General features: G+C 45.1%; 3 protein-coding genes across 4 annotated transcripts; 1 reads left to right on the top strand and 2 right to left on the bottom strand.

Annotated features, from left to right (window-relative positions):
* The first annotated feature begins 938 nt into the window (after positions 1–938).
* Positions 939–20,545, top strand: parpbp (PARP1 binding protein). 2 transcript variants are annotated; one of them, XM_088989204.1, is made up of 11 exons: positions 939–1,498; positions 1,991–2,221; positions 16,230–16,385; positions 16,643–16,885; positions 17,372–17,632; positions 17,723–17,877; positions 17,954–18,134; positions 18,637–18,818; positions 19,587–19,668; positions 19,809–19,959; positions 20,031–20,545. In XM_088989204.1, exons 3-11 carry the CDS (start codon positions 16,236–16,238, stop codon positions 20,270–20,272), a joined length of 1,647 nt encoding a protein of 548 aa, XP_088845330.1. In that variant the 5' UTR covers positions 939–1,498; positions 1,991–2,221; positions 16,230–16,235; the 3' UTR covers positions 20,273–20,545. The 2 variants fall into 2 exon arrangements, with proteins under 2 accessions (XP_088845330.1, XP_088845331.1); XM_088989205.1 differs by lacking the exons at positions 939–1,498; positions 1,991–2,221 and adding an exon at positions 15,945–15,979.
* nup37 (nucleoporin 37) lies at positions 2,533–15,689 on the bottom strand. Its single transcript, XM_088989206.1, has 10 exons — positions 15,619–15,689; positions 14,677–14,871; positions 14,349–14,470; positions 11,790–11,862; positions 10,136–10,230; positions 5,534–5,624; positions 5,207–5,388; positions 5,062–5,112; positions 3,896–3,989; positions 2,533–2,714 (listed from the first exon to the last, which is right to left on the bottom strand). Exons 2-10 carry the CDS (start codon positions 14,854–14,856, stop codon positions 2,601–2,603), a joined length of 1,002 nt encoding a protein of 333 aa, XP_088845332.1. The 5' UTR covers positions 14,857–14,871; positions 15,619–15,689; the 3' UTR covers positions 2,533–2,600.
* Positions 20,546–21,571: 1,026 nt separating the features above from the next.
* pmch (pro-melanin-concentrating hormone) lies at positions 21,572–22,840 on the bottom strand. The gene is made up of 3 exons (XM_088989161.1): positions 21,977–22,840; positions 21,795–21,909; positions 21,572–21,690 (listed from the first exon to the last, which is right to left on the bottom strand). Exons 1-3 carry the CDS (start codon positions 22,388–22,390, stop codon positions 21,638–21,640), a joined length of 582 nt encoding a protein of 193 aa, XP_088845287.1. The 5' UTR covers positions 22,391–22,840; the 3' UTR covers positions 21,572–21,637.
* Between the last annotated feature and the right edge of the window lie 2,799 nt (positions 22,841–25,639).

Below are 25,639 nucleotides of genomic sequence, written 5' to 3'. Positions count from 1 at the left end.
TCCCTCCCACAAAGAGGCAGCATTTACCATTTGTACAGCTGCCCTCATTTCAAGCTCAGATAACTCCAGAACCATATAACTTAGGAATTAACTTTTTTTCTGATGAAAGAAGAGAGTCTAAGGTTTCCTACACTGCATTGAATGTTTATGTAGTCTTAAAACTCAATATTCTGTGAATCATGCAATTTGAGTGAAAATGACAAAAACCCTTCTCTGTGTTATTTTTATATAACTACTTCGCGGATTTCCGTCAATCGCAGGTGGTCCTGGTGCCCATTAACCGCGAAAAACGAGGGATTACTGTATAGTGTCCATTTGTTTGTATGTATATTCTGTTCCACCAAGACAGAGGGTGTCTTGTGTCTCATCACGTGGGTTATTTAACTCTACCTTCTTGTTTATCGCTGGTGGTCCTGGTCCCCATTAACCGTGAAAAACCAGGGATTAATATACAGTGTGTTTATAAATGTATATTTATACATAGATATACACACATCTACATTATATATATCAGGAGGACGAACGTGCAGCAAAGAGGATACTTACCCGAGCTTTCCAAACTTTACTTTGCCAACATATTCATACATCAACGTGGGAAAACTCTCACGGCAAACGGGACGCGAGATTAGACCAAATACCCGCCTCAAAGAGCTTTAATCTCCACGTCTTCATATGATGTTGCTCATTAGCGCCGCCGCTCTTGTGGAGCTTAATTTTAAGAGGGGGAAAAAAAATAAAAATAACGGTAGCAATTAGAAGAAAGTACGTTTTTTAAGGATCAATTGAGGCTTGTCGAAACAAGGTCACAACTTACTTGCATTGGTGTAGTTCCCACATTCGGCCTCTAGATGGCGTCCTGGTGGCAGCCCTGCGGATCTTGCAACATGTGCAACTCACATTTCAGGGGGGGGGGGGGACATCTCAGTGTGCAGAGAGCTTTGATGACATTTGGAAGGCATTCAATTCAGAGTGTGCACAGATCATTATGGCTCACTGGCTTGTGTTCAGGCTCTGGCACCTCTTGCCCCCAGAAGCACAGCAAACACCCGAGCGGTGACCGCATTGGATCGGTTCAAGCATGAAAGGACGTACGCGAAGAGCGGTAGCATGTTATGCCTTGCGGGCGGCGGTTTGAAGTGCCCCGGCCAAGAAACATACGAGACTGACGTACTGGTTTTTGAAGACCGAAGGGTCTATGAATGCCCTGCGTCGTCATCGGATTCTAATTAGATGTCAAGAACAGGAAGATGATGCCCTGGGGGACTGTGAACCACGCAGCGCTGAGGTGTAGATGGATTAAAGGGCGAGTAATCCTCGACCGGCACTGGTCTGGCATGCTCGCTCACCGCCAATAAGATCAAATTTTGTGAAGGTTCGGGATCAAGTTAGGAATGGGCGGTACCCTGGAGCCATCCCAGTTTGGTGAAAATCTGCTCAGAGCATTAGTCATCATGCTAACTGGAGGACTGAGGATGCGGGAAGGTTCAAAAGATCAAAGGTCATTTGAGTTGATCTTTTTTTGTTGTTGTGCGCAATGACGGTTGAGTTGCAACAGAGACTTTTCAATATCATTGCTGAGAAATAAAAACAGGACACGGGAGGTCTCAAATCTTTCACTTTGTCCTCCTAATAAGAACTACATGCTTTTCTTCAGCAAGTAGATGGTTGGAGGATCTAAACCCAAAACACACCAACAATCAACATGATTGCAGAAACACCTTTTTTTCAAATCCTCCAAAGTGGAAATAAACATCGTTGCAAGTAAGGTAGCCGACAAATTTGTTTCTGTAGATGACTCCGTTCACTGAAAAGCCCAGGTTTGTTTTTTTTTACCCCCGCATAGAAAGAGTAATTTCACGGAGGCGTCAAGGTAAAACAACACACTTCCCCTGCAGTGAACACAAAGCAGCAGATGATTTAGCCTCTCAGCGGTGGTTCTGCGCTTAATAGCGCGTGGAAGAGAGTTCTGCAGCAAATTTCTCTGTTTCAGGATATGTCAACAGGGCGGGGAATGCCGGGAAATCGGCAAGACGGACGGACGGGCGGAGGGCGAGGCGGCCTGGCGATGGCAGAGGGGCCTCCCCTTTGAACTGTCGATCTATTGGGACAACCCAACGGGCCAAAACGGTGCAGGCTGAGTTATGTGCGAGCGCCTGGATAACCACACCGCGCCTCAGCCGGATGAGAATCTTCCAAGCACCTGACTGGCCGAGAGCTCACGGTATGTCGCTATGAGTTATGACACTGGGAGATGGGGGGAAAAAAATGCAAAAGACATAATATAGGAAGTTTTAAGAGGGCTGCTCATCTCGGGGGTGAAAACCACACTCGTGGAGTATGAGGGAATTCTGCTGAGAGAAGTGTCTTGGCGGAGAAGTTGCCACGTCAGTGCTCACGGGGAAGAGAGATGAGGTGAGGCTGACACCAGAGTCAGAAAAAAAAAAGAATAAATAAAAAGTAGGGGGGGGGGGGGGGCGTGGAGAAAAAAATAAGCCAATACATGTCCACAGAATTCCATGCACACGCCACATCTACTCAGAAAAATATTTTATTGAAACCACCACAAGAACAGCAGCACAGGCGCGAACACGTGCTACGCGCTACATCTCCGTCACCCAGAAGCAAAGTTTTCGGTCGCCGCCAATCACGCAGAGCGGGAGCGTGCGGTGCCAGCTGAGGCCCGAGCCTACCGGCACTGAACCCACCGTCACCGGCTGGATTTAAAAGAAAATGAAAAACGGTATTGCTTGCCATATGGTTTGCCGTGAATTACAGTTGTACCGTGACTTTTTAATTTTAACTCATTCACTGCCAGATGGGTGCCAGGTCGTGCAAAACGTGTCCACTTCAGTAGCAGGGTTTTTGTCATTTCCACTCAAATTGCAGGACATTCAACATTCAATGCATGGTAAGAAACCTTAGACTTTTTCTTTCATCAGAAAAAAAAATAATTCCTAAATTTTATGGATCAGGAGTTACATGAGATTGAAATGAGGGCGGCTGTACAAAGTACAATGCAATACATACATATTGATTGATATAGTGTTTGAACAACAGCTGAAGCTAGATCAAAGCGCTACCATGGAAAAAAGTGGGAAATGCGACCCCTTGTGGAAGGGAAAAAAACAGTGCCAGAGGTCTGACCAGCGCTTAACCAACAACCCCGCAAGAAAAACCAAAACCCGAATACATTTGTGAATGGCGCTCCACTGCCATTCACAAATTTCTTCTGGAATTGAAAAATGACGTACAGCGCCATTCTAGAATTTGTTCAGGTTTTTTTTTTCGTTTGGGTGCCGATAAAGCGCTGGCCATGGCCTCTGGCAATATTTTTCCCTTCCATGTCCATGTTAGTGCTTTGGTGCAGCTTCAGCTGTTGTTGAAGAGCTATATAAATCAATATCGTATTGTATTTTGTACAGCCGCCCCCATTTCAAGCTCAGATAACTCCAGACCCTTATCATTAAGGAATCAACTCTTTTTTTTTCTGATGAAAGAAGAGAGTCTAAGGTTTCTAACGCTGTATTGAATGCTTATGTAGTCCTAAAACTTCATATTCTGTGGGTCCTGGAATTCGAATGACAATGATAAAAACCCTGGCACTGGAGTGGACACATGTTTGCACGTCTGGCAGTGAAGGAGTTAAATTACCACCAACTTGTACAAAAAAAATAGCACTGGTAGGTAAATAAGATAAATATGGCGATTTCAATCACGATTGGCCCTACGGTAAACCAACTCCAAAAGCTTTTTAAAAAAATAATAATAAAGTTTTAATGTGTAAACACAATACTTACAGTGTTTTGTGTGGTATCTTGATTTGGTCTGTGAATTTTGAGTTTGTATCGGAAAAAAAAATAAAATAAAATAGAAAACTGATGGATCCGTAACTGACCTGCGGGTGGCCGAGATGATGGATCAGCAGCTGACTGCTGATCTTTCCGGGACATCCGGTGGTAGCGAAAAGGTTCTCTTGAGCTCGAGACCACCTAGCACCGGAAGACCAACATATTTATTTGTGAAATATATCTCCTCGCTAATTAAAGGTTACATTCATGCCGTTGGGGAAAAAAGTTCAAGGGAGGCAGGATATTTGCCTGCTATTCACACAAATAGGAGAAGCACAACCACTGGGGTGATATACAGTAGCTCCAAAATACTGAATACTTTGGTGCGTATTTTCACGCCGTTGCACCTTTCTTTGCAACTTATCCGCACTAAAGCCAGCACTTAAACAGGGGGTTACGACTCTCCGCCGAGCCCTTAAAAACAGGCTGTACTCGAAAGAATCAGCTGAGCAAACATAACAGCTGAATCCCACAGGAAGCGTATTGAAAGAGTTATGTTCTTCCACTTGTAATAGGGGAGGCGCTGGTTCAGGGAGGAAGAAAGGGCGTGCGCGCAGGTACAAATACATACAGTGATACCTCAGCTCACGAACTTCATTGGTTCCGAGAAAGTGTGTGTAAGGCGAAAAGTTCCTCTGCCGAACATTTATCTCCCATAAGAAACCATTAAGACTGAGAATAATCCGTTCCCTGTGTCCCCATAAACATAATTCTCTATTAAATAAGCCTTAAAACTACACAAGAATATGTGCTATTGTATTGTAATTAAAGAAATAAACTGTACAGTATAATAAAGTCGTTTTATTTACCTTCATGATAGTAGTTGTCAATGGATGGTAAATATGGTCGACTTAGCGTAATGGTACTGGGTCGCTAAGTCACACAAACGCACACCTCCTTCGTGTTTTTCAATGATCTCCTTCTTCTGCTCGACCGTAATTTTCTTTTGTGTCGTCTTCGGCTAAACACTAGCCTGTGGTGGGGTCTTTTTCGGTCCCACAATAGCAAAAGTACTCCACTCGATAACAAACCATGTCTGCACTTAAAGAAAGGAGGGTGACGAAAACTAGTCCGCCAGCCACCGGGACGCTGTTCGACTGCGTGGTTTGGTGTTCGTCCGCCGAAAACGAGTTCGTGAGGCGCAAGGTTTGTGAGGTGAAGCGTTTGTAAGCTGAGGTAACACTGTACCTCCTTGAGAGAAAAAGGTTCTTACTTAAATTGCTGGGCTTTATCTCGATGCGCCGGCCTTTTTTCCTGCGGATAGCTGCGAAGCGGCAGAAACAAAAGCAAACCAAATGTTCCCTTGGCGTTTTCGGCAGTGGAGGTTGCGCGGCGCAGTGAGCCCGGTCGGGCGTGACCTGGAGCGGGTGATGTCCCAGATCAGCCAGTCACTGCCCGCCACCGCGCCCACTTTGATGGTGTTGGCCAGGCACCAGTCGGCGGCGCTGAGTGGCGATTGGCCACAATCCAGCGACAGGATGGCTTGCTGGCTCACCAAGTCGTAGAAGCGGATGATGCCTTTCTTCTCCGCCACCATCAGCTGAGTCACAAAAAAAAAACCTGTCACCACATAAGACAGCAAGTCACAAGTTCCTAAAATACACAAAAGCACTTCTTATCTATCCGAGTGCGCTTTTGTGACGAGCTATCCAATGAGTATGAAAAGGTAAACAAACGGCGCCTACCTTGAAGACTTCTTCCGGGTGCCAGCACACACTGACACCAGGAGAGCGGAGTCTGAAAATGGCGCTTTCATTTCCGTCCAGGTCCCATACTCTGCAAAAAAACAAATAATAATAATAATCATCATCATAATAATCGTAATAATAATAATACAGTAAAGTCTCGTTATATCGATATGGGATATATCGATAGTCCCGGTTATATCGATACTATTTCTATGCACGCACGGAGAAAATTACATGCAAACAGGGTTGGATATATCGATAGTCCCGGTTATATCGATATTTTTTCGGACTCCCTTGAATATCGATATAACGAGACTTTACTGTAATACATTGTATTTCAAGCGCCTTTCAAAGCTCTAAAGGACACTTTACAGTCACAGACAAGCATAGAGACAATAATAAATAAAATAAAATTATAAATAGAATACAATATATAAAATACAATTATAAATAGAAACAAGAGATATAGAGCTACAGAGAAAATGCTATTTTAAATAGGTGGCTTTTGAGATGGGATTTGAAGGTGGGAAGAGAATCGATGTTACGAATGTTGGGAGGAAGTGAGTTCCAGAGTTTGGGGGCAGAGCAGCTGAAAGCTCAGTCCCCCATCGTGCTGAGATGGGCAGGGGGGGCACGCAGAGGTGGGGGGGGGGGGGGATCTGAAGGAATGAGAGGGAATAGAAATTTGAAGAAGGTCAGATAGGTATGGGGGGCAAGGTTATGGATAGCTTTAAATGTATAAAGAAGAATTTTAAAGTTGATTGTAATTTGACCAGTGGAGCTCTTGGAGGACGGGGGTGATGCGGTGAAAGGATGAGGTTCTGGTGATGATCCGGGCTGAAGAATTCTGGACTAGTTGAAGTTTGGGGCACAAAGGTCTTGGAAAGGAGGAGTACTGTGGTTACAAGGGACATTGATCTTTGGTTAACCACCTCGGAATGAGGAGAGGTGGAGAGGAGGGCACATTGATAGGTAGGGGGGGGGGGGCGTACACAAGGGACCTCATGGGTCCGCCCCTTAAGCGGATATGCCCCATTTCACTAAAGACTTCAGTTTTATCCCCCAGTTTTCCCGGCTGCCCCTCTTCCCCCTACAAAGACAGGACCAAATGAGCAAAACAATGACTTGGCCTGATTTTCACTGAGCGCCAGCCAAGGAGAAGCACCGTTGCACACTGCGCGACCGGCGCCAGAGTGCGGTCCACCGCGCTACCCTTCAAACGGGGCTCCGTGGACAAACATGAACAGCGAGAAGTGAAGGGGGGGGCGGGGTTGGAACATGACACCGCTGACCTGCTGAACGCTACATCGCTCAGAACGCTCCAAAGGACATCTGAGGTCGGAGCAAGAAAACATGGAAATTGAATACATACCAAAGACAAACAGAAGCTATGAGCTGTATTCGCAATAAAGTCAGCATATAAACTCATTCGCTGCCAGACGATGTGCAAAAATGTGTCGACTCTAGTGCCAGGGTTTTTGTCATTTTCACTCCAATTCCAGGACCCACAGAATAGAGAGTTTTAGGACTATATAGACATTCAATGCAGCGTAACAAACCTTAGACTCTCTTCTTTTATCAGAAAAAAAATGCTAATTCCTAAATTATATGGGTCTGGATGCAAATGCTGCCCCTTTGTGGAAGGGGGAAAACACTGCCAGAGGTCTGGCCAGCACCTTATCGCCCCCCCCCCCCCCCCCTGCAAGAAAAACCAAAACCCGAACAAATTAGGGAATGGCGCTTCACGTCTAATTTTCAATTCCCGAATAAATTAGGGAATGGCAGCGAATGAGTTACACAAATAGAAAAGAACTTCCCAACATTTGGTTTTCAATCATATACAGGCGCCACGTCGACAAAAATCCAATTGGTTCCATGAACTCATTCACTGCCATTCCCGAATTTATTCGGAAATTGAAAATATGACGTAGAGCGCCATTCCCGAATTTGTTCGGGTTCTGTTTTTACTTGCTTAGGTGCCGATAAAGCGCTGGCCATGACCTGCGGCCATTTTTTTTTTCTTTTCCACAAGGGGAAAACATTTCCTTTTTTCCATGTCAGCACTTTGTTCCAGCTTCAGCTGTTGTTAAAGCGCTATGTAGACCAATAAGCATGTTTTGCATTGTATTTTGGACAGCTTCCCTGATTTCAAGCTCATAAAACTCAAGACCCATATAATTTAGAAATTAACTATTTTCCCATGAAAGAAGACAGTTTAAGGTCTCTAACGATGTACGCTGTTGATGTAGTCCTAAAACTCAATATACTGTAGGTCCTGCAATTCGAGTGAAAATGACAAAAACCCTGGCACTGGAGTGGACACATTTTTGCACGTCTAGGCAACGAATGAGTTAAAGTAATGTGGCAGTGAATCTTTCGTTAAAATATGGAGCCAAACTGTACAAAGTGCTGAAATGTGTCATGTAATTGAGCCCCTTGAGTGGGCTGACATCAGCGGATGTGGTTCAAGTGCTTTGGAAGAGGAGAAAAAGCGGCTCAAAGCTGCACCGTGCAGCAGCGGCAGGTGCCTGTCAGCTGTTGACGGTGAACCCAGTCACCTCCGAATGGCGGCGGGAACGTGCCATTACCCCTTTTGCTCTCGGGATGGCGCTTTGTCCCACCGGCTGCTTGGCAAAAGTATCAAGTCTCATGAGGAGGAGACGTGAGAGTCTCCGTTCATGATGATGATCAACCGTCATCGCATTTCAAATAAGTAATATCTGCCATGCAAACTCATTCACTGTCAAACATGAAAAAACGTGCCCACTCCAGTGCCAGGGTTTTTGTCATTTTCACTCAAATCGCAAGACTCACAGAATATTGAGGTTTAGGATTACATCAACATTCAACGCAGCATAAGACACCTTAGACTCTTCTTTCATCAGCAAAAAAAAATCTTATTATTTATTTGGGTCTAAAGTTATCTGAGCTTGAAATGTGGGCGGATGTACAAAATACAATAATAATATTAATACATTTCATTTCTAAGCGGCTTTCAAAACTCTCAAGGTCACTTTACAGTCACAGGATTGGTTTTTCTGCGGGTGAGAAGCGGCAGCCACATGTGCCAGCGTTCACTCAACCCGGAAGTAACTCAAATAGATAGACAGCTAGCCAGCTAGCGAACACATAGCTAATAGATAGCCAGCTAGACAGTTAGCTAACTAGCCAGATAGCCATATAGCTAATAAATAGCCAGCTACATAGCTAGCTAGCTAGACAGATAGCTAATAAATAGCAAATTGATAGCAAATGGATAGCCAGCTACATACATATTGGTTTATATAGCGCTTTAACAACAGCTGAAGCAGTAACAAAGCACAAACATGGTAAAAAGGGGAAATGCAGCCAGGAGGCCATGGCCAGCGCTTTACCTGCACCCCCCTAACAAAATCGAGAATGGCGCTCCATTTGATATTTTTAATTCTCAAATAAATTGGGGAACGGCAGTGTGAATGACTTAAAAAAAATACAAAAAAAAAAAACCAAAATTCTCTCAGCTTTCATATTTTTTGCTGATTTTTTTCCCCTCCTGCTGATTATGAAATCATGGAAAGACAAGTTTTTTTGTGTACTTCTGGTGAAATGAGAAGTGTCTTTTGGTAGCTTCATATTGTCCCAGAACATGATATTCTGTGGTTGTTGAAAGATGAATCAAAACGTTGTAAAACGACTGGCGGTGAACAAGCGTCCTCGGGTCTTTCTTCAAAGGCGCCACATAAATCCAAGCTATTCTTTTCATGACTATTATTTCTTCCGTGGGGTAAAAAAAAAAAATATATATATATATATATATCTCATGAGATGTGCTCAAATCCCGCGCTATGATGATGATGATACATTTTTCAAGGCGCGTATTATGTTTCATTTCAGCTGTTTGACTTTACGAGATGATAACTGTGACAAACACGCTTCCCAAACCACTCATAAAATCAACATTTCACCAAAGATTATAAGTCACATGTCAAATTGGGAGATTGTAAGGTTTTGTTTTGACTCGGGGTGGAAAAAAATAATAATAAATAAAAAGGGCACTTGATTATTCCCACTCCCCCCCCCCCATGTGTCATGTACTGCTCTGTGGTTTTGCTCTGCGCTCTCCGGCAGAGTGGATGGAAACATTAGCAGCAAAACAAGCAGCTAAAAAGCTGCTGACAAGCCCAAGAAAGGCCGTCAAGAGGCCCTCTCCGGGGGCGTGTCCCGGAGGTGACCCTTGCTACTGCTCCTCGCATGCGCTTTTTTTTTTTCTTTATTAGTTTGCTTGTTTGTATTTTTTTTTGTTGTTGTTGTTGTTAATGATGCAGCTCCTCCTCAAAGAGAAAAAGGTGAGAAAAAGAAAAAAAGCCGACGGTTAATTGGGTTTCCATATTTAAGCAATTAGCTCGCAAAATAGCTCGGCGCATAAGCACGGTCACAGCAGAGCCGTGTTGTGCTTAGCGTCACGTTTCACTGTGGAAACACGGCCGGGACTTTCTGAACCCGTAACAGAAGAAGGAGAACAGAACTTTAAACGAGAAGGCGGGGGCCCCCTGAACACACACACGTACTGCAGCGGAAAGAAAGACTGGATAAAAAAAATTAAAAAAAAGCCAGTCGGACCTGCAAGTGTGGTCATCGCTGACGGAAGCGATTTGTTTCCCTTCGGTGGGCTCGAACACCAAATGGTTAATGTAGCCGCTGTGGCCCTCCATCACCTGAGGAAAAACACACAAGACAAGGAGCGTTAGCATACGGCTTTCGCACGGTCAACTTTCCAATTTCCACGGTCCACTTGGACAATTTTCTTCGTTCTCCCGCTGTGGCCAATGACGTCAGTGGAAACATTTTGATATTCCAGTCAATTTTAAGGATACTATCGTTTTCCTCAATGCACTTTCTTTCCATTTCACAAGGCTGTCTGTAATGCTAAACTCATAATGAAATGCTATGAATTACATTTTCTTCTAATGCAATCGTTGGCAATTCGCAATGCACAGATATAATCTGAATTTGCACATATTCTTTATCCTCACCAAACTAATTTTACTGCAGCGCGAGGAGCTGTGACCATCCGTCTCTTGTGGGCATCTATTCTGGATTACACTGCCCCCGGGTGGCCAAGGTACACACGCACAAGAGGGAGGTGTGCCTTTTGAAAAAGTACAATATCACAGACCTATTTTTCTTATGAAAACCGCATAACCAAAATGGAACGGGTGACTGGCATTGCTTTTCCCTATACTAGAGAAAGACGTTTTTTTTTTGCAAAGGGGGTTTTAAGTACAACAGATTATTTTGAAGCATCACAAAAAAATGTGTGAATGTCAAACAAAACACAGGCCGTGTTAGGAAAGCTTACATTGCCGGACTGAACTACTCTCCATTCAATTACAGTGATACCTCGGCTTACTAACTTAATTGGTTCCCAGAAAGGCGTGTGTAAGGCGAAAAGTTCATCTGCCAGACGTTAATTTCCCATCGGAAACCATTAAAAAGGAGAATAATCCGTTCCCAGGTGCTCATAAAACATAATTTTCTACTAAATAAGCCTTAAAACTACACAAAATATACTTTATTTTATGTTTTATAAATGTTCTATTATATTGTAATTAAAGAAATAAACTGTACCGTATAATAAAGTGGTTATATTTACCTTCGTGATGGTCGTTGATGTAGTTGCCTCTTGATGATATCCGAGTGAAGTTGCTGTGCTTTCTCAGCGATAATACCCTCACTCACAATGTCCCTTGCTAGCCTCTTTTTTGTTAATCCAAATCAACAGAAGTTTTTCAAGCCCTTCTATTGCCTGAGAGCGTTGCTTAGACAACACAGAAACACCCGTCGGCCACACGTAACAATGGCCGACTTAGCGTACTGGTACTGGGACGCTAAGTCACACGAACACACACCTTGTTCATATTTTTAAATGATCTTTCTTCTGGTCGACCGTAATTTTCTTTTGTGCCCTCTTCCGCTTAACACTAGCCTGTGGTGGGGTCTTTTTTGGTCCCATAAAAGCAAAAGCGCTCGATAACAAACCATTTCTGCACTCAAAGAAGGGGGTGTGGAAAACTAGTCCGCCAGCCACCATGGCGCTGTTCGACCGTGTGGTTTGGTGTTCATCCGCCGAAAACTAGTTTAAGATACTACTCAAGATTAGATACTTGCGAATTATATGTTCGTAAGGCAAAACGTTTGTGAGCTAAAGCTTTCGTAAGCCAAGGTATCACTATATTCCATTTATTTATGTTTTCCCGGGAGTTAGCTGGCGTACCTTGACCTCGTGTCGATCCTGAAGGTCCGACGTCAACAGAGAGATTTTTCTGTCGGGGGCAGCCGTGCAAAATCTGAAAAAAAAAAAAGACAGGAGCCGCCGTGTGAAAATGACACAAAAATAAACAAAAGTGAGGTAGAGGGCAAAGAAAAAAAGTCATGTCACACCAAATGTACGCTGTGTGTATGTTTCTGTGGTAGAAAGTTGGATAAGGCTGTAAAGGGAGATTGTAATTGCGCGCTAATGTAAATAAAGGTGAGAGAAACAAGAAGGATTCCCTCCTCGGCTTCCCTCTAATCAGGCGCTATGTTATTTTTCACACAATTACTGGCTCGTGACAGGAAAACGTGCACGCGCATTCACACACACTTGCCAAGGCGTGCCGCGGCAAATCATAGAGGAGGATATTAGCGCGGGCCGCACGTTAGGATGTTATGAGGAGGGCCGTCAAAGCCAAGTGATGAATGTCAAACAGTGGGACAAGCTCAAATTAAGCTACCTACTTCGGTGAAGTGCCACAACACACTCCAACCGACGTGCGCGCGACCAAACGCGGGAGAGGGTTGTCAGTGCCGTGATCTTAAAAAAAAAAAAAAAAAAAAAAAACAATGACAAATACAGGGAACATCCGACTTACGACCGAGTTCCGTTCAAACCAAACGGTCGCAAGTTGAAATGGTCGTAAGTTGAAATCATTTCAAAATGTTGAATAGAGACTCAGACGCTACACGCAAACTCCCTTTGGTGCCATCACACCAGAGGGTCAGAGGTCGATTCCTGTGCGAGAGTGAGATGCTGGCTGCCTGGCCAAAATTGAATTGTAATTTAAAACAAATAGTGTCTGGAGGTCATGGTTGTAAGTACGGGTAGTCGTAAGTCAAGTTGGTGATATGTCGGATGTTACCTGTATTTAATTTCAAGGACTCCTCAGGTCACCTCCTCTACGTGGAGAAAAATATACACCATTAACTCATTCACTGCCATTCCCGAATTTATTCGGGATTTGAGAATATGACGTAGAGCCCATTCCCGAATTTGTTCACGTTTTGTTTTTTCTTGCTGGGGTGCCGATAAAGCTCTGGCCAGACCTCCGGCAATGTGTTTTCCCTTCCACAAGGGGGCAGCATTTCCCCGTTTTCCATGTTAGCAATTTGTTCCAGCTTCAGATGTTGTTAAAACGCCATATAAACCAATATGAATGTACCGCATTGAATTTGGACAGCCACCCTCACTTCAAGATCATATAACTCCAGACGCATATAGACTCTTTTTTTCTGATGAAAGAAGAGAGTCTAAGGTTTCTTACGCTGCATTGAATGTTAATGTAGTCCAAAAACTCAATATTCTGTGGGTTCTGGAATTTGAGTGACAATGACGAAAAACTCTGGCACGGGAGCGGACACATTTTTGCACGTCTGGCAGTGAATGAGTTAATTATTAAAAAAAAAAAAAAGAAGAATAGGGAACGGGTTCTGTCTGCAAATGTTACATAATCAATATGGCAAACAAAAACGATTTATTTTGAACGCATCTCTCGCTTTAGACGCCCCTGTGTATCGTTGAGAATGCGGCTAGCCTCTCGCAGCCTGCGCGAGGGCCCCTGTCTGAGTGCTTTCCTGGCAGCTAACGCGCGACGATGGAACCCGAGCGCCGAGTCCTGCGCGCAATAACACGCGCGCACGTCACAGCCCTTGGCCGCGGCTTGGCCCGCGGTAGTGCGAATGCCGCAGGGCCTCGCCGTTACGCAACGATGACATTTGGACAACGAGACCGTCCCGCCCGGCTGGGCAATTAGTGGAAGGGGAAAGCGAACTTGTCGAACAATTGCGTAGTTAGCAGGCCCTTGGCAGCGAGAGGTGGCTACTTCAACACAGCCGCTGCTTGTCCTGGATGGAATTATGAATGAATAATCATGACCTGGACGCAGCCAGGCTTGTCTGACATATTTTATGTGCGCTTACGCAACACTTACGGAGACGTGAATGGCTTCAATACGCCATTCACGGAATATCCAAGGGCTGACAATTTCACATTTGTTTCAAAACAACCACACAAGTTAGCCTACTGCTAGCCGAATGCTAACACACAATGCACGTGATCGTGTCAGTAACAGACCTACGGACACAAATGGCACGTGAACACGTCGACAGATGACAGAGCAATTCTCTCAGAGGTATATATTCTTTATCCACTGCAAAGCATGACTTTGATTGCGCACCACCGAATCACAAGATTACTTTAAGAGGAAAAAACATGTTTTCAAAATGTTACTTTTTTAACATGTTGGACAATGTTTATTATGAAATTTATGAATATATGATATATTATGAATTTATGATACAGTAAAATCTCGTTATATCGATATCGGATATATCGATAGTCCCGGTTATATCGATACTATTTCTATGCACGCACGGAGAAAATTACATGCAAACAGGGTCGGATATATCGATAGTCCCGGTTATATCGATATTTTTTCAGACTCCCTTGAATATCGATATAACGAGACTTTACTGTATATGAATATCTCTCATTTTGAGTCAAGAAAAGGCACAGTACCTGATTATGGGAATCCTGTCCAGGCGAGACTCGGGGCTCCAGGCGAGCGTGTCCACGCGTGAATCGTGATGGAACGCACGGAGGACATTGAACTCGACTCCCTCCATGTTTATGTTTTCCTCCTGAGGGAAATATTTCACGGAGAGAATTGGGCGGAGAGTGCAGTTGTTTTTTTTTTCTCTACTGTGAATTCACTTGCATCAACTTCCACCAAATTAAAACATTTTCATCATTCATAATTGGAAAAACTCGGATGATTTACAAACAAATGAAAAAACATGATCATCGATCAGAAATGTATGTGTGCTGTTGTGTGCCAAGGCCTCACCTGGAAGAGGCAGGTTCCCACCACCACGTACTGGTTGCAGCCGTAGGCCAGCAGGGAGGCGGGCGTGCCTGACTCGAAAGGGCTAAACTCCACGACGTGAACGTAGTCATCACATGGCACAGTGTAGGTGGGGCCCCGACTGGCATCGTCCCCTGCGCCAAATGTCCTGGCAACGCTCATCTCGGAACACTTTCACTGCATGGAATCGTTTAAAAATGTAAATCAATACATTTGTTTTAGACACTGCTTCTCATAAAATAAGAATAATGTTTATCATCATCATATTTTGGCTAGTTGATGAGGAATAAGACTTACCCATGAAAACGAATTAAACCTATAAGATGCAACATACAGTATTCGAAATGACGCCATTTTGTTTGTCTCGACGCCATGTTGTGTATCCAATAACAATACAATACATAGTGATTTATATAGCGATGTCAGACAGGAAACCAAAACTAAGCCCAGAGCGGAGGTTTATGGATGTTGTCAAAGATGATATGAAGGTAGCTGGTGTGAGAGAAGAGGATTCACAAAACAGATTTAATTGAGGACACTGATTCGCTGTGGCAACCCTGAAGGGAAAAGCCGAAAGGAAAAGAAGAGAATAACCATAATTACACTTCCATTTTAAAGACTTTACCACTTTACAGGTCTTATTAATCGGCAAACAGAGCATAATATATGCGCGAAAATTGCTGTTTTATTTTCATTTCATTTGCGTTGACTTATATCGCAAAATTAAAAACAGCTGGGGGAATAGACACGGCGGTAAACTTCATATGCCATTTCAATTCAGTTTGCTATAGGAATAAAACACGTGGCAATAGGTTCTGTTCACGTTTGGTCCAACAACTCGACGAGCTCTCTTTATCTACTTATTTTGAGTGAAAAAAGGCTCATATTCGATCGAATATAAAGAGAGAGTCGAACTCATGTCACCTTTTTACTTTCAGGCAGTTCCCGTCGAGTCAAACGCAGCGCGGTTAGGGGCTGTCTTCTACCGTCTTCCGGTTTGTACTTGGAATGGACCATTGTGGACGAAACTCTGGGGGGACAAACTTTTGGAACAAACGAATTAAAGACGTTGAAATGCAGAATCAAAACATTTTATATTACATATGAAACTAATTTTAGATGCTTTAAAATGTAACACGTGTTATTAATCTCATTTTTTTCTTTTCCTCAATCACACGTTAAACGAAAATTGAACTGTCCAAACATCTATTGCAAGCTGATTGGTTTGGGACTGACGTCATCAGCGATTTAAAAATTTTAATCTGCTTGGTTGTGGACGTCGAAGGTATTTGCTTTAAACTTTTAATTCACAAAATTAGTAGCGTGTGCTAAAAATATACATATGTATATATTTATTTACATATATTTACATATTTATTCAGATGTATATTTTATGTGTATGTTTGGACAATAAAATGTGTATTAGGTGCTGTTTCGTTTTTACGTCGTTATTAATGCACCAAATATTTGTGGCTGTTCACATGACATAATACACGTGTATCATGTCAACTGTTGACATGTATGTCTCATTGCAGGGAACAATGCAGGATATAGGAGAACGTCTGAAACGGATGGTGAGAATCTTTAGGCGAGAGAGCCACCAATTGCTAGAATCTGAAAGAACGACTGTATATGGGGCTGACGCCATGCTGACGGTGCTGCAGCTGGTCATGGCCCAAGTCAATAAGCAGGTGAGTTCAAACCACTTGGAAAGTGCAAACTAGTGGAACGTTCCCACGCTCTACCTTATATTTGCTAAACGCATTTTGATCCTCACAATTGACCACAGTGTGGGAAATGAATGAATTTCAATAGTGCGAATACTGAATGCTTCCCCCAGTCGTGAACACCTCCGTTCATAGTCAGCATGCCGGCGTTGACGTGATTCTGGCAGCGCCACGAAAAGCTGATGAAGGGCAGCTCTGACTGTTTTTTCTCCCGACGACAGCAAGGCGGTGAGTTCCGAGCGCCCCCGGGTGACGTCCTGCTGGCATGGAAGCACTTACTCCTGGACAAACTTGGCCTCCGTCCCCCGGACGACGACCTCGAGCCTCGGCAGGGACGTGACGTAATCCTGGAAGCGTACGAGAGCTTTCTGAAACGCTCCAACGCCGTGGATCTGGTCCACGTCCTCACCATGTGCAGACGGATCGGAGACAACTCGGACACCCCTGGGGATCTTGTCAACCCTGTGAGTTGAAAACCAACACCGGGAACCTTGTAGGGCGCCGATGTACAAAATCTCAAACAAAGTCACCAGAACAAAAAGGTCCAAAGTAGCAAACAAAACCAAGAGTAAAACACAAAAAGATGAAACATACCTAACAGGGTGAAACAAACAATGAACCGACACTGAAATTGTATTAAATAAAGTCAGCAGGGTCAAAATCTCAAACAAAGTAATCAGAACAAAAAAGTCCAAAGTAGCAAACAAAACCAGAAGTAAAACATGAAAAGATGAAACAAACCTGACAGGGTGAAACAAACATTGACCCAACACTGAATGTTCGTGCGGGTAGTCCTTTTAACTGCCACTGATTAAAACGACCTTTGCAGCTGCAGGGGGGACCCTATAGTGCCACCCGTTGGTCACAAACCAAAACGTGACATGGGCAAAGCACACCCTTGACCCCAAGTGAAAATATTTGTTTATTTTCTCCTGCCCCCCCCCCAAAAGGTCGAGCTATACGAGTTCTTATCAGACGGCACGGAAGTCTCCTCCACGCCGTCCACACCACCCGCTAAATCCCAAGCGTGCAAGCGGCAGATCAAATCTGTGGTGAGAAGCGTCTTCTGCTCCTACCTGAGCTTGCTGGTCAACGCCAAGGACGACCTGGCCTTGGCGCGGACTCTGGACATCCCCGGCCTGGCGCTCGGACGCCAGACGTTCGCCGACGTGAGACATGCGGCAGCCCGGAGTGGCATGTCACTGTTTTTGGTAAGCCACCTTGGTAAGGTCACTGAATGGGTCACTTTTTGTTAGAAATGTTGAAGTTGTACTGAAGTCCCGCCCCCCTGACATTGGCAGGCGGTGACGTCATTCGTAAGGGCCATTCAACTGGGCGGGAAGGGTTATGCGCCGGCACCTTCGGACCCCCTCAGGAAGCACATCAAGGGCCTTTCCGCCTACGTCCACTTCCTGGACAATCTCCTGGACATTCTGGGGGAGACGCCAGACCCCAGGTACCAAATCCTCCTGGAGTTGGATTGTTGTTGCGTTAGCTGGTCGTCGTATGGACTTCCTTCTGTCTCCTTGCAGTGCATGCGGGTCCAAGCTGGTTTGCGCCATCCGGGTGGCTCTGGTCAAGGGTTGTGACTCCAGAGACGTCCTCTCCGCCGCACAGGAGACTGCAAAACAGCTGGAGGAGGAAATCTGCAAGCTGCACCGGGTCCAGAAAGACGGCGCTCGTGTCGCCGGGACCGGGATCAGCCCTGCCAGGGTAACCCCTCCTGCCCATTTTCATAAACCTCAGCACTTGACTGGGACCGGTTTGACTCCATTTTTCTTCTCAATTTGGTCTAAAACAGTGGTTCTTAACCTGAATTCGTTCGAACCCTCGGGGTTCGGTGAGTCGGTCTCAGGGGTTTGGTGAATCCTCCGTCACAGAGGTCCACCCTTCAGTCTAGACTGCAGTTATTAGGCACAGTCATTGGAAGAAGTGTTCGGTGAATGAGGATATGAAACTGGTGGGGTTCTGTGCCTCCAACATGATTAAGAACCACTGGTCTAAAAACATGTTGGCCTGGGTGGCTTGGGTCCAAGCTTTCAGCGTCTTTGTGACCGCTTCTTCACATGGTTCTGGCTTTTTCTGCACGAGGTTGCATTCCCGACTTGGATTCTTACTGCCATTCTTCTTGACATCAGGGATGTTTACCGTCTAAATGCGGTTCTTCACGGGTTCTCAACTTGATTCTTGACCGCAACCGTTCGTCCGCCCGTAGCCCAAGGCTCACGCGGTGAACCGCGCCACGGCGTACGGCGGCCGAGAATCAGTGAAGGTACTGCTGGCTCTGCTGGACGAAGAAGCCGTGGCGCCGCCATATGCCAACCGGACCGACTTGCTCTCTGAGGATCTACCCGGACTCAACGGGAGCTGTGGAACCTCCGTTCTCACCTTGTTCAGGTCAGCCAAACACTCACGCGATGGGGAGTCAATCCTCTCATATTGCGCCACCGTCCACGCCCTCCTGGGAATTCCAGTCTCCCAAAACATGAAGTGGTAGGTCAACACCAACTCTATCCTGAGATAAACTCAACAGAGGATGTACTTCCTGTGGCTGCTGAAGAAGCGTTGCCTGCCACAGGAGGTGCTACGACATTGCCACCCGGCAGTCATCGAATCAATCCTGTGTTCTTCCATCACGGTTTGATTCGGGGCCACCACAAAAATGGACAAAATCCGACTTCAACGGACAGTTAGGACGGCAGGAAAAAAAATCATTGGCACCACCCTAAACACTGTCGAGGACTTGCACACTGCAAGAATCAAGACAGGGACCCTACTAGACCCTGCGCCTTTTCCAGCTACTCCCAGCAACCGATCCATGTGCACCAAATCCACTAGCTTCTTCCCTCTCGCCATTAACTCTCTTAACAGTAACCCAAATCTAACTGTAGAGTGCCTCGATGCAATTTTGCACAACCCTGTTAAACAGAATTGTAGCTCCGGGTCTGTACTCACTACTTTGTACATTGTCTCACAGTTGTTCCTGACAGGTACCACTTACATTAAGGAATTTGACTAGATTAGATTAGATTAGCCTTTATTAGTGTCCTCCATACTAATTTGTCATGTCTTTTTGATGATGATACTAGTGCAGCATGTTCTACCGGAGATAAATTCATTGTGTGTTCTACACACCTGGCCAATAAAGATGATTCTGATTGTCAGATCTCCCGAAGTGTCCGCCAGAACGTCTCCAGAGCCCCCGAAAAAGCCCGCCCAGAGCCGGTTGAACTTGCTCAAGACCAAGGTGACGCGGCCATTACAGCCACTTCGAATGAAATCGGACGGCCAAATGTCGGGGGGCGGGGTCCTCTGTTGCCAACCTTTGATTGGCGCTCGACTTCTGGTAACCGAGTCACAAGATTTTACCGCCCCCTTCCAATCTAGATGGCACCCCGAGCCGTGCCATCCCAGTTTGCTTGCACCTACCGGACGGAGGAAGAACAACACCCCCTCAATCGTGTACTGAGCTTTCCGAGCTCGAGCCAAGTTGCCACCTGCGTGCAACCGGCACCCAAAGCCAAAGCGGCGACGTCAGGTAAATGCCTCACCCCACCGCTCCCTCCACCCACTTTGCCGCCATCTTTAACGGGCCGACGTTTGGTCTAGCCGAACCTTCCGAGGTGACCCCCGTGCTGGCTCCCAGGGACGGGAACGTCAACCCGCTACGAGCTCCAGCGTCGGACGACACGGCGAACAAGACGACAGCAAAGAAGAGACAGCGGGCCCATGCGGGAAGTGACAAGGAGCCTCCGGAGAAGAAGAAGAAGCAGACGGTGAAAAGCGGGACGGGCAAAAAGAAGAAAACGATGGCAGGACAGATGACCCTCAGCAGTTTCTTTAGAGTGTGACGGGGCTCCGTGTGAGGCCGAGCGAGATTTTGACTGAAATGACAGTTTTTTTGGAGTGGAAGCAGTCGCTCAAATGCACTTTATTTTGAAAGGGCTCCAGTTTAAGATCTAACACACAGACAGATAGAAATGACTTTATTTGTATTATTTTTATTATGGTACCAATTACTGCTTCAGAAGCCATTTTGAGAGGTTTTGTGTTCCTTTATTGATGGCGAGGGCAATTATTATTATTTTATTTATTAGTATTTTTATTTTGGGATGACTCCACACTGTAAATATGTTCATTTTCAATAAACTTTTATTTGGTTTTACACACTTGTCCGAATGCAACACAATTATTATTAGTATTAGTAGTAGTAGTAGTATTTTGGGTACTAATTACTGCATCAGAAGCCATTTTGTGAGCTTTCGATTTTGGGGGTTATTATTATTATTTATTAGTATTATTTTTATTTCGGTACCAATTACAGCTTCAGGGGCCATTTTGAGAGCTTTCTTGTTCCTTTGTTGGGGAGGGGAGAAATTATTATTATTATTGTGGTACCTATGACTGCTTCAGATGCCATTTTGAGACGTTTCGTGTTCTTTGTTCGGGGGGACAATTTATTATGATTATTAATTATTAGTATTATTTTTATTTTGGATTCCAATGACTGCTTCAGAAGCCATTTTGAGAGCTTTCATGTTCCTTTGTTGGGTGGGTAATTAGTATTATTATTACCTATTATTATATTTATTTTGGTACCAATTACTGCTTCAGACGCCATTTTGAGACCTTTCGTGTTCTTTGTTCGGGGGGGACAATTTATTATGATTGTTAATTATTGGTATAATTTTTATTTTAGTACCAATTACTGCTTCGGAAGCCATTTTGAGACATTTTGTGTTCCTTTGTTGGGTGGGGGGGGGGCTTCGGAAGCCATTTTGAGAGCTTTCGTGTTCCTTTGTTGGGGAGGGGCAATTATTAGTATTATTATTCATGAGTATTATTCTTATTTTGGTACCAATTACTCCTTTTGAGCGCTTCATTGTTCCTATGTTGGAGGGACAATTAATATTATTATTTTATGAGTATTATTTTTATATTCAAAACGCCCTTTTAAGAGCTTTCTTTTTCCTTTGTTGTGGGGGCAATTATTATTAGTATTATTATTATCTATTGTCATTATTTTATTTGTTACCAATGACTGCTTCAGAAGCCATTTTGAGAGCTTTCATGTTCCTTTCTTGGGGGGGGGGGGGGGGGTCAATCCGGAGAGCCTTATTTTGAAAGGATGACCCCACACTGTAAATATATTCATTTTCAATCAACTTTTATTTGGTTTTACACACTTGTTGTCCCAAACGCATTCCCGTCCGTGTTTATGTCCCTCCCCAGCAGGGCCGGTACACCCGTCCGATCATACAGCGTAACACTGCACGGAGAGAACACACACACACACACACACACACTCAGAAGTGTTTAGGTACGTTGCGTGTCAGGCTTACGGATTTTTGGAGAGCGTTGACGGGTACTCACTGTCGATGTGGTTGTCGGTGTCCCGGCGGTCGATTTTCTCCGCAATAAGATTTTCATCCAACGCAGGAAGTCGCTGGTTGAAAGCAGGAAAACGCCATCTTCTGCGCCTCGTGCCCTGTAGGGGGGGGATGCGCCGTAGAGGATGGCGTAAACGTGGATCTTTTCTGAAAACATTTTCTTACCGCCAATAGAAGCATTTTGGGGCTTCCGTCTTCATCCGTGACGTCCCGCATCCATTTCGTCCTCAGGGCGGCGGCGGCGGCGTCGCCTCGCTCCCGCGTCGGTGCGCTCAGTTCGTCCACGTCTCCGCCGTCCGATCGTCCGCCGAGGTTGGAAAGTAGCAGCACAGCCAAAACGGCGTGACGGACGCAGTACATGATGTCTGTTGGACGACGAAGCGCTCGCCTGTGGTCCTCGATGCGGCCCGCTTGGGTTTTTAACAGACTCGCCGGCGTAGGATCGTCACAGCTCCTGATGAGATGGCGGCAGAAGGTCACCCGGAAGCGGCGGAGCTCCTGAATGGAGTCATTTTGCCGTCTTTGTGAGCTGGTAATGGGTGTCGGGGGGGTGCAGGTGAAAGGTGGCGGCGGCTTCATTATAGAGCGCAAAGATGTCAATGCCTTGTCGAGCACCACGTCTTCTTTCACGTGGAACAATTCCGCCGACTCGGATGGTTTTGTGGAACAAACACAAGGTCAGAGGTCAAAGGTCGTTCAAACTGAACCCGGGTCAACACAATATTGCGGCATTTGCGTTCCAGTTCTCGGTCCCAAACCAGATTTCTTCCTCGAGGTCCACGAATATTTCGATTCCCCGAAGCCAATCGGCATCCATTGCGGTTCTTCTCGACGTTCCTAGAAAAGCTCATCCGTATTTTCATCCATCACGGCAAACCTCAACAGAGTGCTCGTCAGCCGCCAACCGTCGTCTGTTTTTTGGGCCAGCGCGCCGTAGGTACGTGTTGTGGGTTGCCCCCGAGAAGAGCCCCGAGCGCTTTCCTGGAAACAAAGCAGCTGATGAGGAGCTCTCCAAGGAAAACAAGGATCTGACATCATGGGTTCTTCAAGCTCGCAGCTGAGCCAACAGCGACCGGGGAGCCTCAGTGAATTTCCACTGCTTCCCCCCCCCACATTCGAAAAACGGGACCGGCTCTGGGGTTTTTTTTTTCCGGCTTGAAACCGTGACGCACTTGGACTCGCTTTGACGAGCGCCTTCATCCATCCTCCTCTTTCGTCTTGCTATTCAGACTTGTCTGTCAATCAGCTCCGAGATTTTCCGCAAAAAAAGTCCGATCCCATGCGATCGTGCCGCTAGGGTGCATCGAGTTCGGGGGGGGGGGGGGGGGGGGTCGATTTCGTGGGTGAAATAACATCCGGAGTGCGCGAAAAACCTTTCTTCAGCCGCCATCTGGACTTCTTTTAAGGTTTTGGATATTTCGCTCCTCGTCCGAAGAGCTTCGTCAGCGAACTAAAGTTGTGCTGGTAACCTCGACCCTATATCCCTGATGGACAGAGGTGGCCTTTCAAGACCTCTGATAGGTCGAATCCCTGCTCTAATAGGTCCCTGTCAATCTGACTACCTCTATTGTTCTATCCTTGGCCCTGGTTTCACTTTATTAGCATGAATAATGCCTACATGGTATCGGCCTAAGAAGCCTGATTAGCTCAAGTGGACTGATTACATCTATTGGTCTATCCCTGGCCCTGGTTTCACCTCATTAGCCCTGGTTTTACCTCATTAGCTTGACTAAGCCTAGGTGGTATCGGCCTAAGAAGTCTGATTACGCTCTATTGGTTTATCCCTGGCCCTGGTTTCACCTCATAGGCACCTTTTTCACCTCATTAGCATGACTAAGCGTGATTAGCCCTATCGGCCTAAGGAGTTTGATTAGCCCTATCGGTCTAAGAAGTCGAATTACCTCTATTGGTTTAATCCCTGGCACTGGTTTCACTTCGTTGGCAAGACTAAGCCTCCGTGGTATCGCCCCAAAATGTTTGTTTACCACTAATGTTCTATCCTTGGCTCTGGTTTCAGCTCATTAGGATGACTAAGCCCTACATGGTATCGGCCTAAGAAGTCTGATTACAGCTATTGTCCTATCCCTGGCTACGGTTTCACCTCATTAGCATGAGGTGGTAGCGACCTAAGAAGTCTGTTGTAAGCACGATCTAAATTAAGTCTTAAATCACCATGGCGATTTGCTGTTTTCCAAAAAGTGCTTCTTTTACTCCTCTTTCAAACCATTTATTTTCTTTCGCTAATATTTTAACCTTCACTGTCGCTAAATGAGCGCTTGCTAGCTTAGAAATTAAATGTATTATTATTATAATTTTAGGTGCAGAAGTACTGCCGATTGAGGTCCATTAGCATTAGCATTGTCCCTGCGATGTTGATAAAGTCTTATTAGGAGCATTTGTTAGGTTTCCCCAACATATTGCTCTTTACAATCTTCATTTTTACATCCGGGATGGCAGCAGGAAAGGAGTTGGCGTTGGTAGGGGGAGTGCGGAGAGGGGGTCCAGGTCTACCGTCTACCGCCTGTCAGGAAGCCAACTCCTTAAGGTTTTTTTTTTTTTAAATAGGGGGTGGGGGCTATATCCTGTACCCACTGACTCCGAGCATCGGACTCCCTTGCCAAAAAAACAAAACAAAACGCTGACTTGGCAACTCCGGCCGACGGGAAGTAGCCACGCCCCTCAGTTCTGTTTGCCTTGGCAGAGTCCGACACCTCTCGGGAAGTATCGCCGTCGGCAACGGCGGCGGCGGCTCTTTCAAGCCGGCAAAGCGACTCGGGTTACGGCCTGCGGAGTCTGGAGGCCTACCCAATATTTGCTTGCGTCATCCCCCGCCAATCAAGAAATAATAATAATAATAATAATCATACATTTTATTTAAGCGCCTTTCAAAACTCTCAAGTACACTTTTCAGTCACAGGATATTTTTTTCTGCGGGTGAGCAGCGGCAGCCACACGCGTCAGCGTTCACTCAACTCGGAAGTAGCAAAGTAGAAAAAAAAAACTAAATAACAAATAATATGACAACACAAAGACAAAGAGAGTCATTCATTCTTCAGCACTTTCTGACCTTGCAGTCTACACTCTGCTCTCTTTGAACTATCAATAAAGTTGTTTACTATCCATTTTCTCACCATTTCACTTTAGTTTTTTTTCTTTCTCAATACATACATATTGACTTATATAGTGCTTTAACAACAGCTAACGTGGACAAAAAGGAAAATGAAAAAAAACATTGCCATAGGTCTGACCAGCGCTTTATCGGCACCCCCCGCAAAAAAAAAAAACAAAACCCAAACAAATTGAGGTAAACTTACGTTTTTGTGTCTAACCATCAGGAGAAGCGTGATGTGCCGAACACACCTGGATTCAAGTGTTGGGACATCTTGACAGCTTGCTAATGAGCTCATCATGGCAATCAGGTGATTGGAATCAGGTGGGAAGGGTCGTGACCCCATCACCCCGCCCCCTAAAAAAAACGCTTCATACACTCTCTGGAAAGTTGACAAGTGGTTTATTCAGCAGGATGGTGAACAATTTGTCACTTTTTAAAAAAAAAATATTTTCCCGAACGACGGCGGACTGTGATGCGTTCGTTGAACTTAGAACAGTTGGGAATTCAAAACGTCTTTGGCTTGCGCGACATTTTTTTTTTTTTTTTCAATCAAAAGTGCTTCAAACGCTCAAATGACAGGAAGTTCAGACAGTTGACCCAAATATTGAAAACGCATTATAAGTATTAGCTACTTAGCTTTGATAAGCTAATTTTTTTAAATGTTGATTAGTGTCCGAATGTTACATCAAACACACACCTGGGCTTAAATTGGACCT

Source organism: Hippocampus bargibanti, linkage group LG22 (assembly GCF_051943395.1).
Source record: "Hippocampus bargibanti isolate YZ-2025 linkage group LG22, ASM5194339v1, whole genome shotgun sequence".
Lineage (NCBI taxonomy): Eukaryota > Metazoa > Chordata > Actinopteri > Syngnathiformes > Syngnathidae > Hippocampus > Hippocampus bargibanti.
The sequence above is the reverse complement of the archived record's forward strand: the minus strand, read 5'-3'. Positions and strand labels throughout refer to the sequence as shown.

Bases quoted from the DNA above. Each gene is read 5' to 3' on its own strand.
- nup37 (XM_088989206.1), bottom strand. From the start codon at position 14,856: ATGAGCGTTGCCAGGACATTTGGCGCAGGGGACGATGCCAGTCGGGGC. The intron at 11,863-14,348 runs GTACTGTGCCTT...TTTTTTTTTCAG, and splicing joins GACAGGATTCCCATAATCAG to ATTTTGCACGGCTGCCCCCG. The intron at 3,990-5,061 runs GTAAGAACCTTT...TTCCGGTGCTAG, and splicing joins GATAAAGCCCAGCAATTTAA to GTGGTCTCGAGCTCAAGAGA.
- parpbp (XM_088989204.1), top strand. From the start codon at position 16,236: ATGCAGGATATAGGAGAACGTCTGAAACGGATGGTGAGAATCTTTAGG. The intron at 18,135-18,636 runs GTAACCCCTCCT...GTCCGCCCGTAG, and splicing joins CCGGGATCAGCCCTGCCAGG to CCCAAGGCTCACGCGGTGAA. The intron at 18,819-19,586 runs GTCAGCCAAACA...TCTGATTGTCAG, and splicing joins TCCGTTCTCACCTTGTTCAG to ATCTCCCGAAGTGTCCGCCA.
- pmch (XM_088989161.1), bottom strand. From the start codon at position 22,390: ATGAAGCCGCCGCCACCTTTCACCTGCACCCCCCCGACACCCATTACC. The intron at 21,910-21,976 runs GTAAGAAAATGT...CCCCCCCTACAG, and splicing joins CCAAAATGCTTCTATTGGCG to GGCACGAGGCGCAGAAGATG. The intron at 21,691-21,794 runs GTGAGTACCCGT...CTCTCCGTGCAG, and splicing joins CACCGACAACCACATCGACA to TGTTACGCTGTATGATCGGA.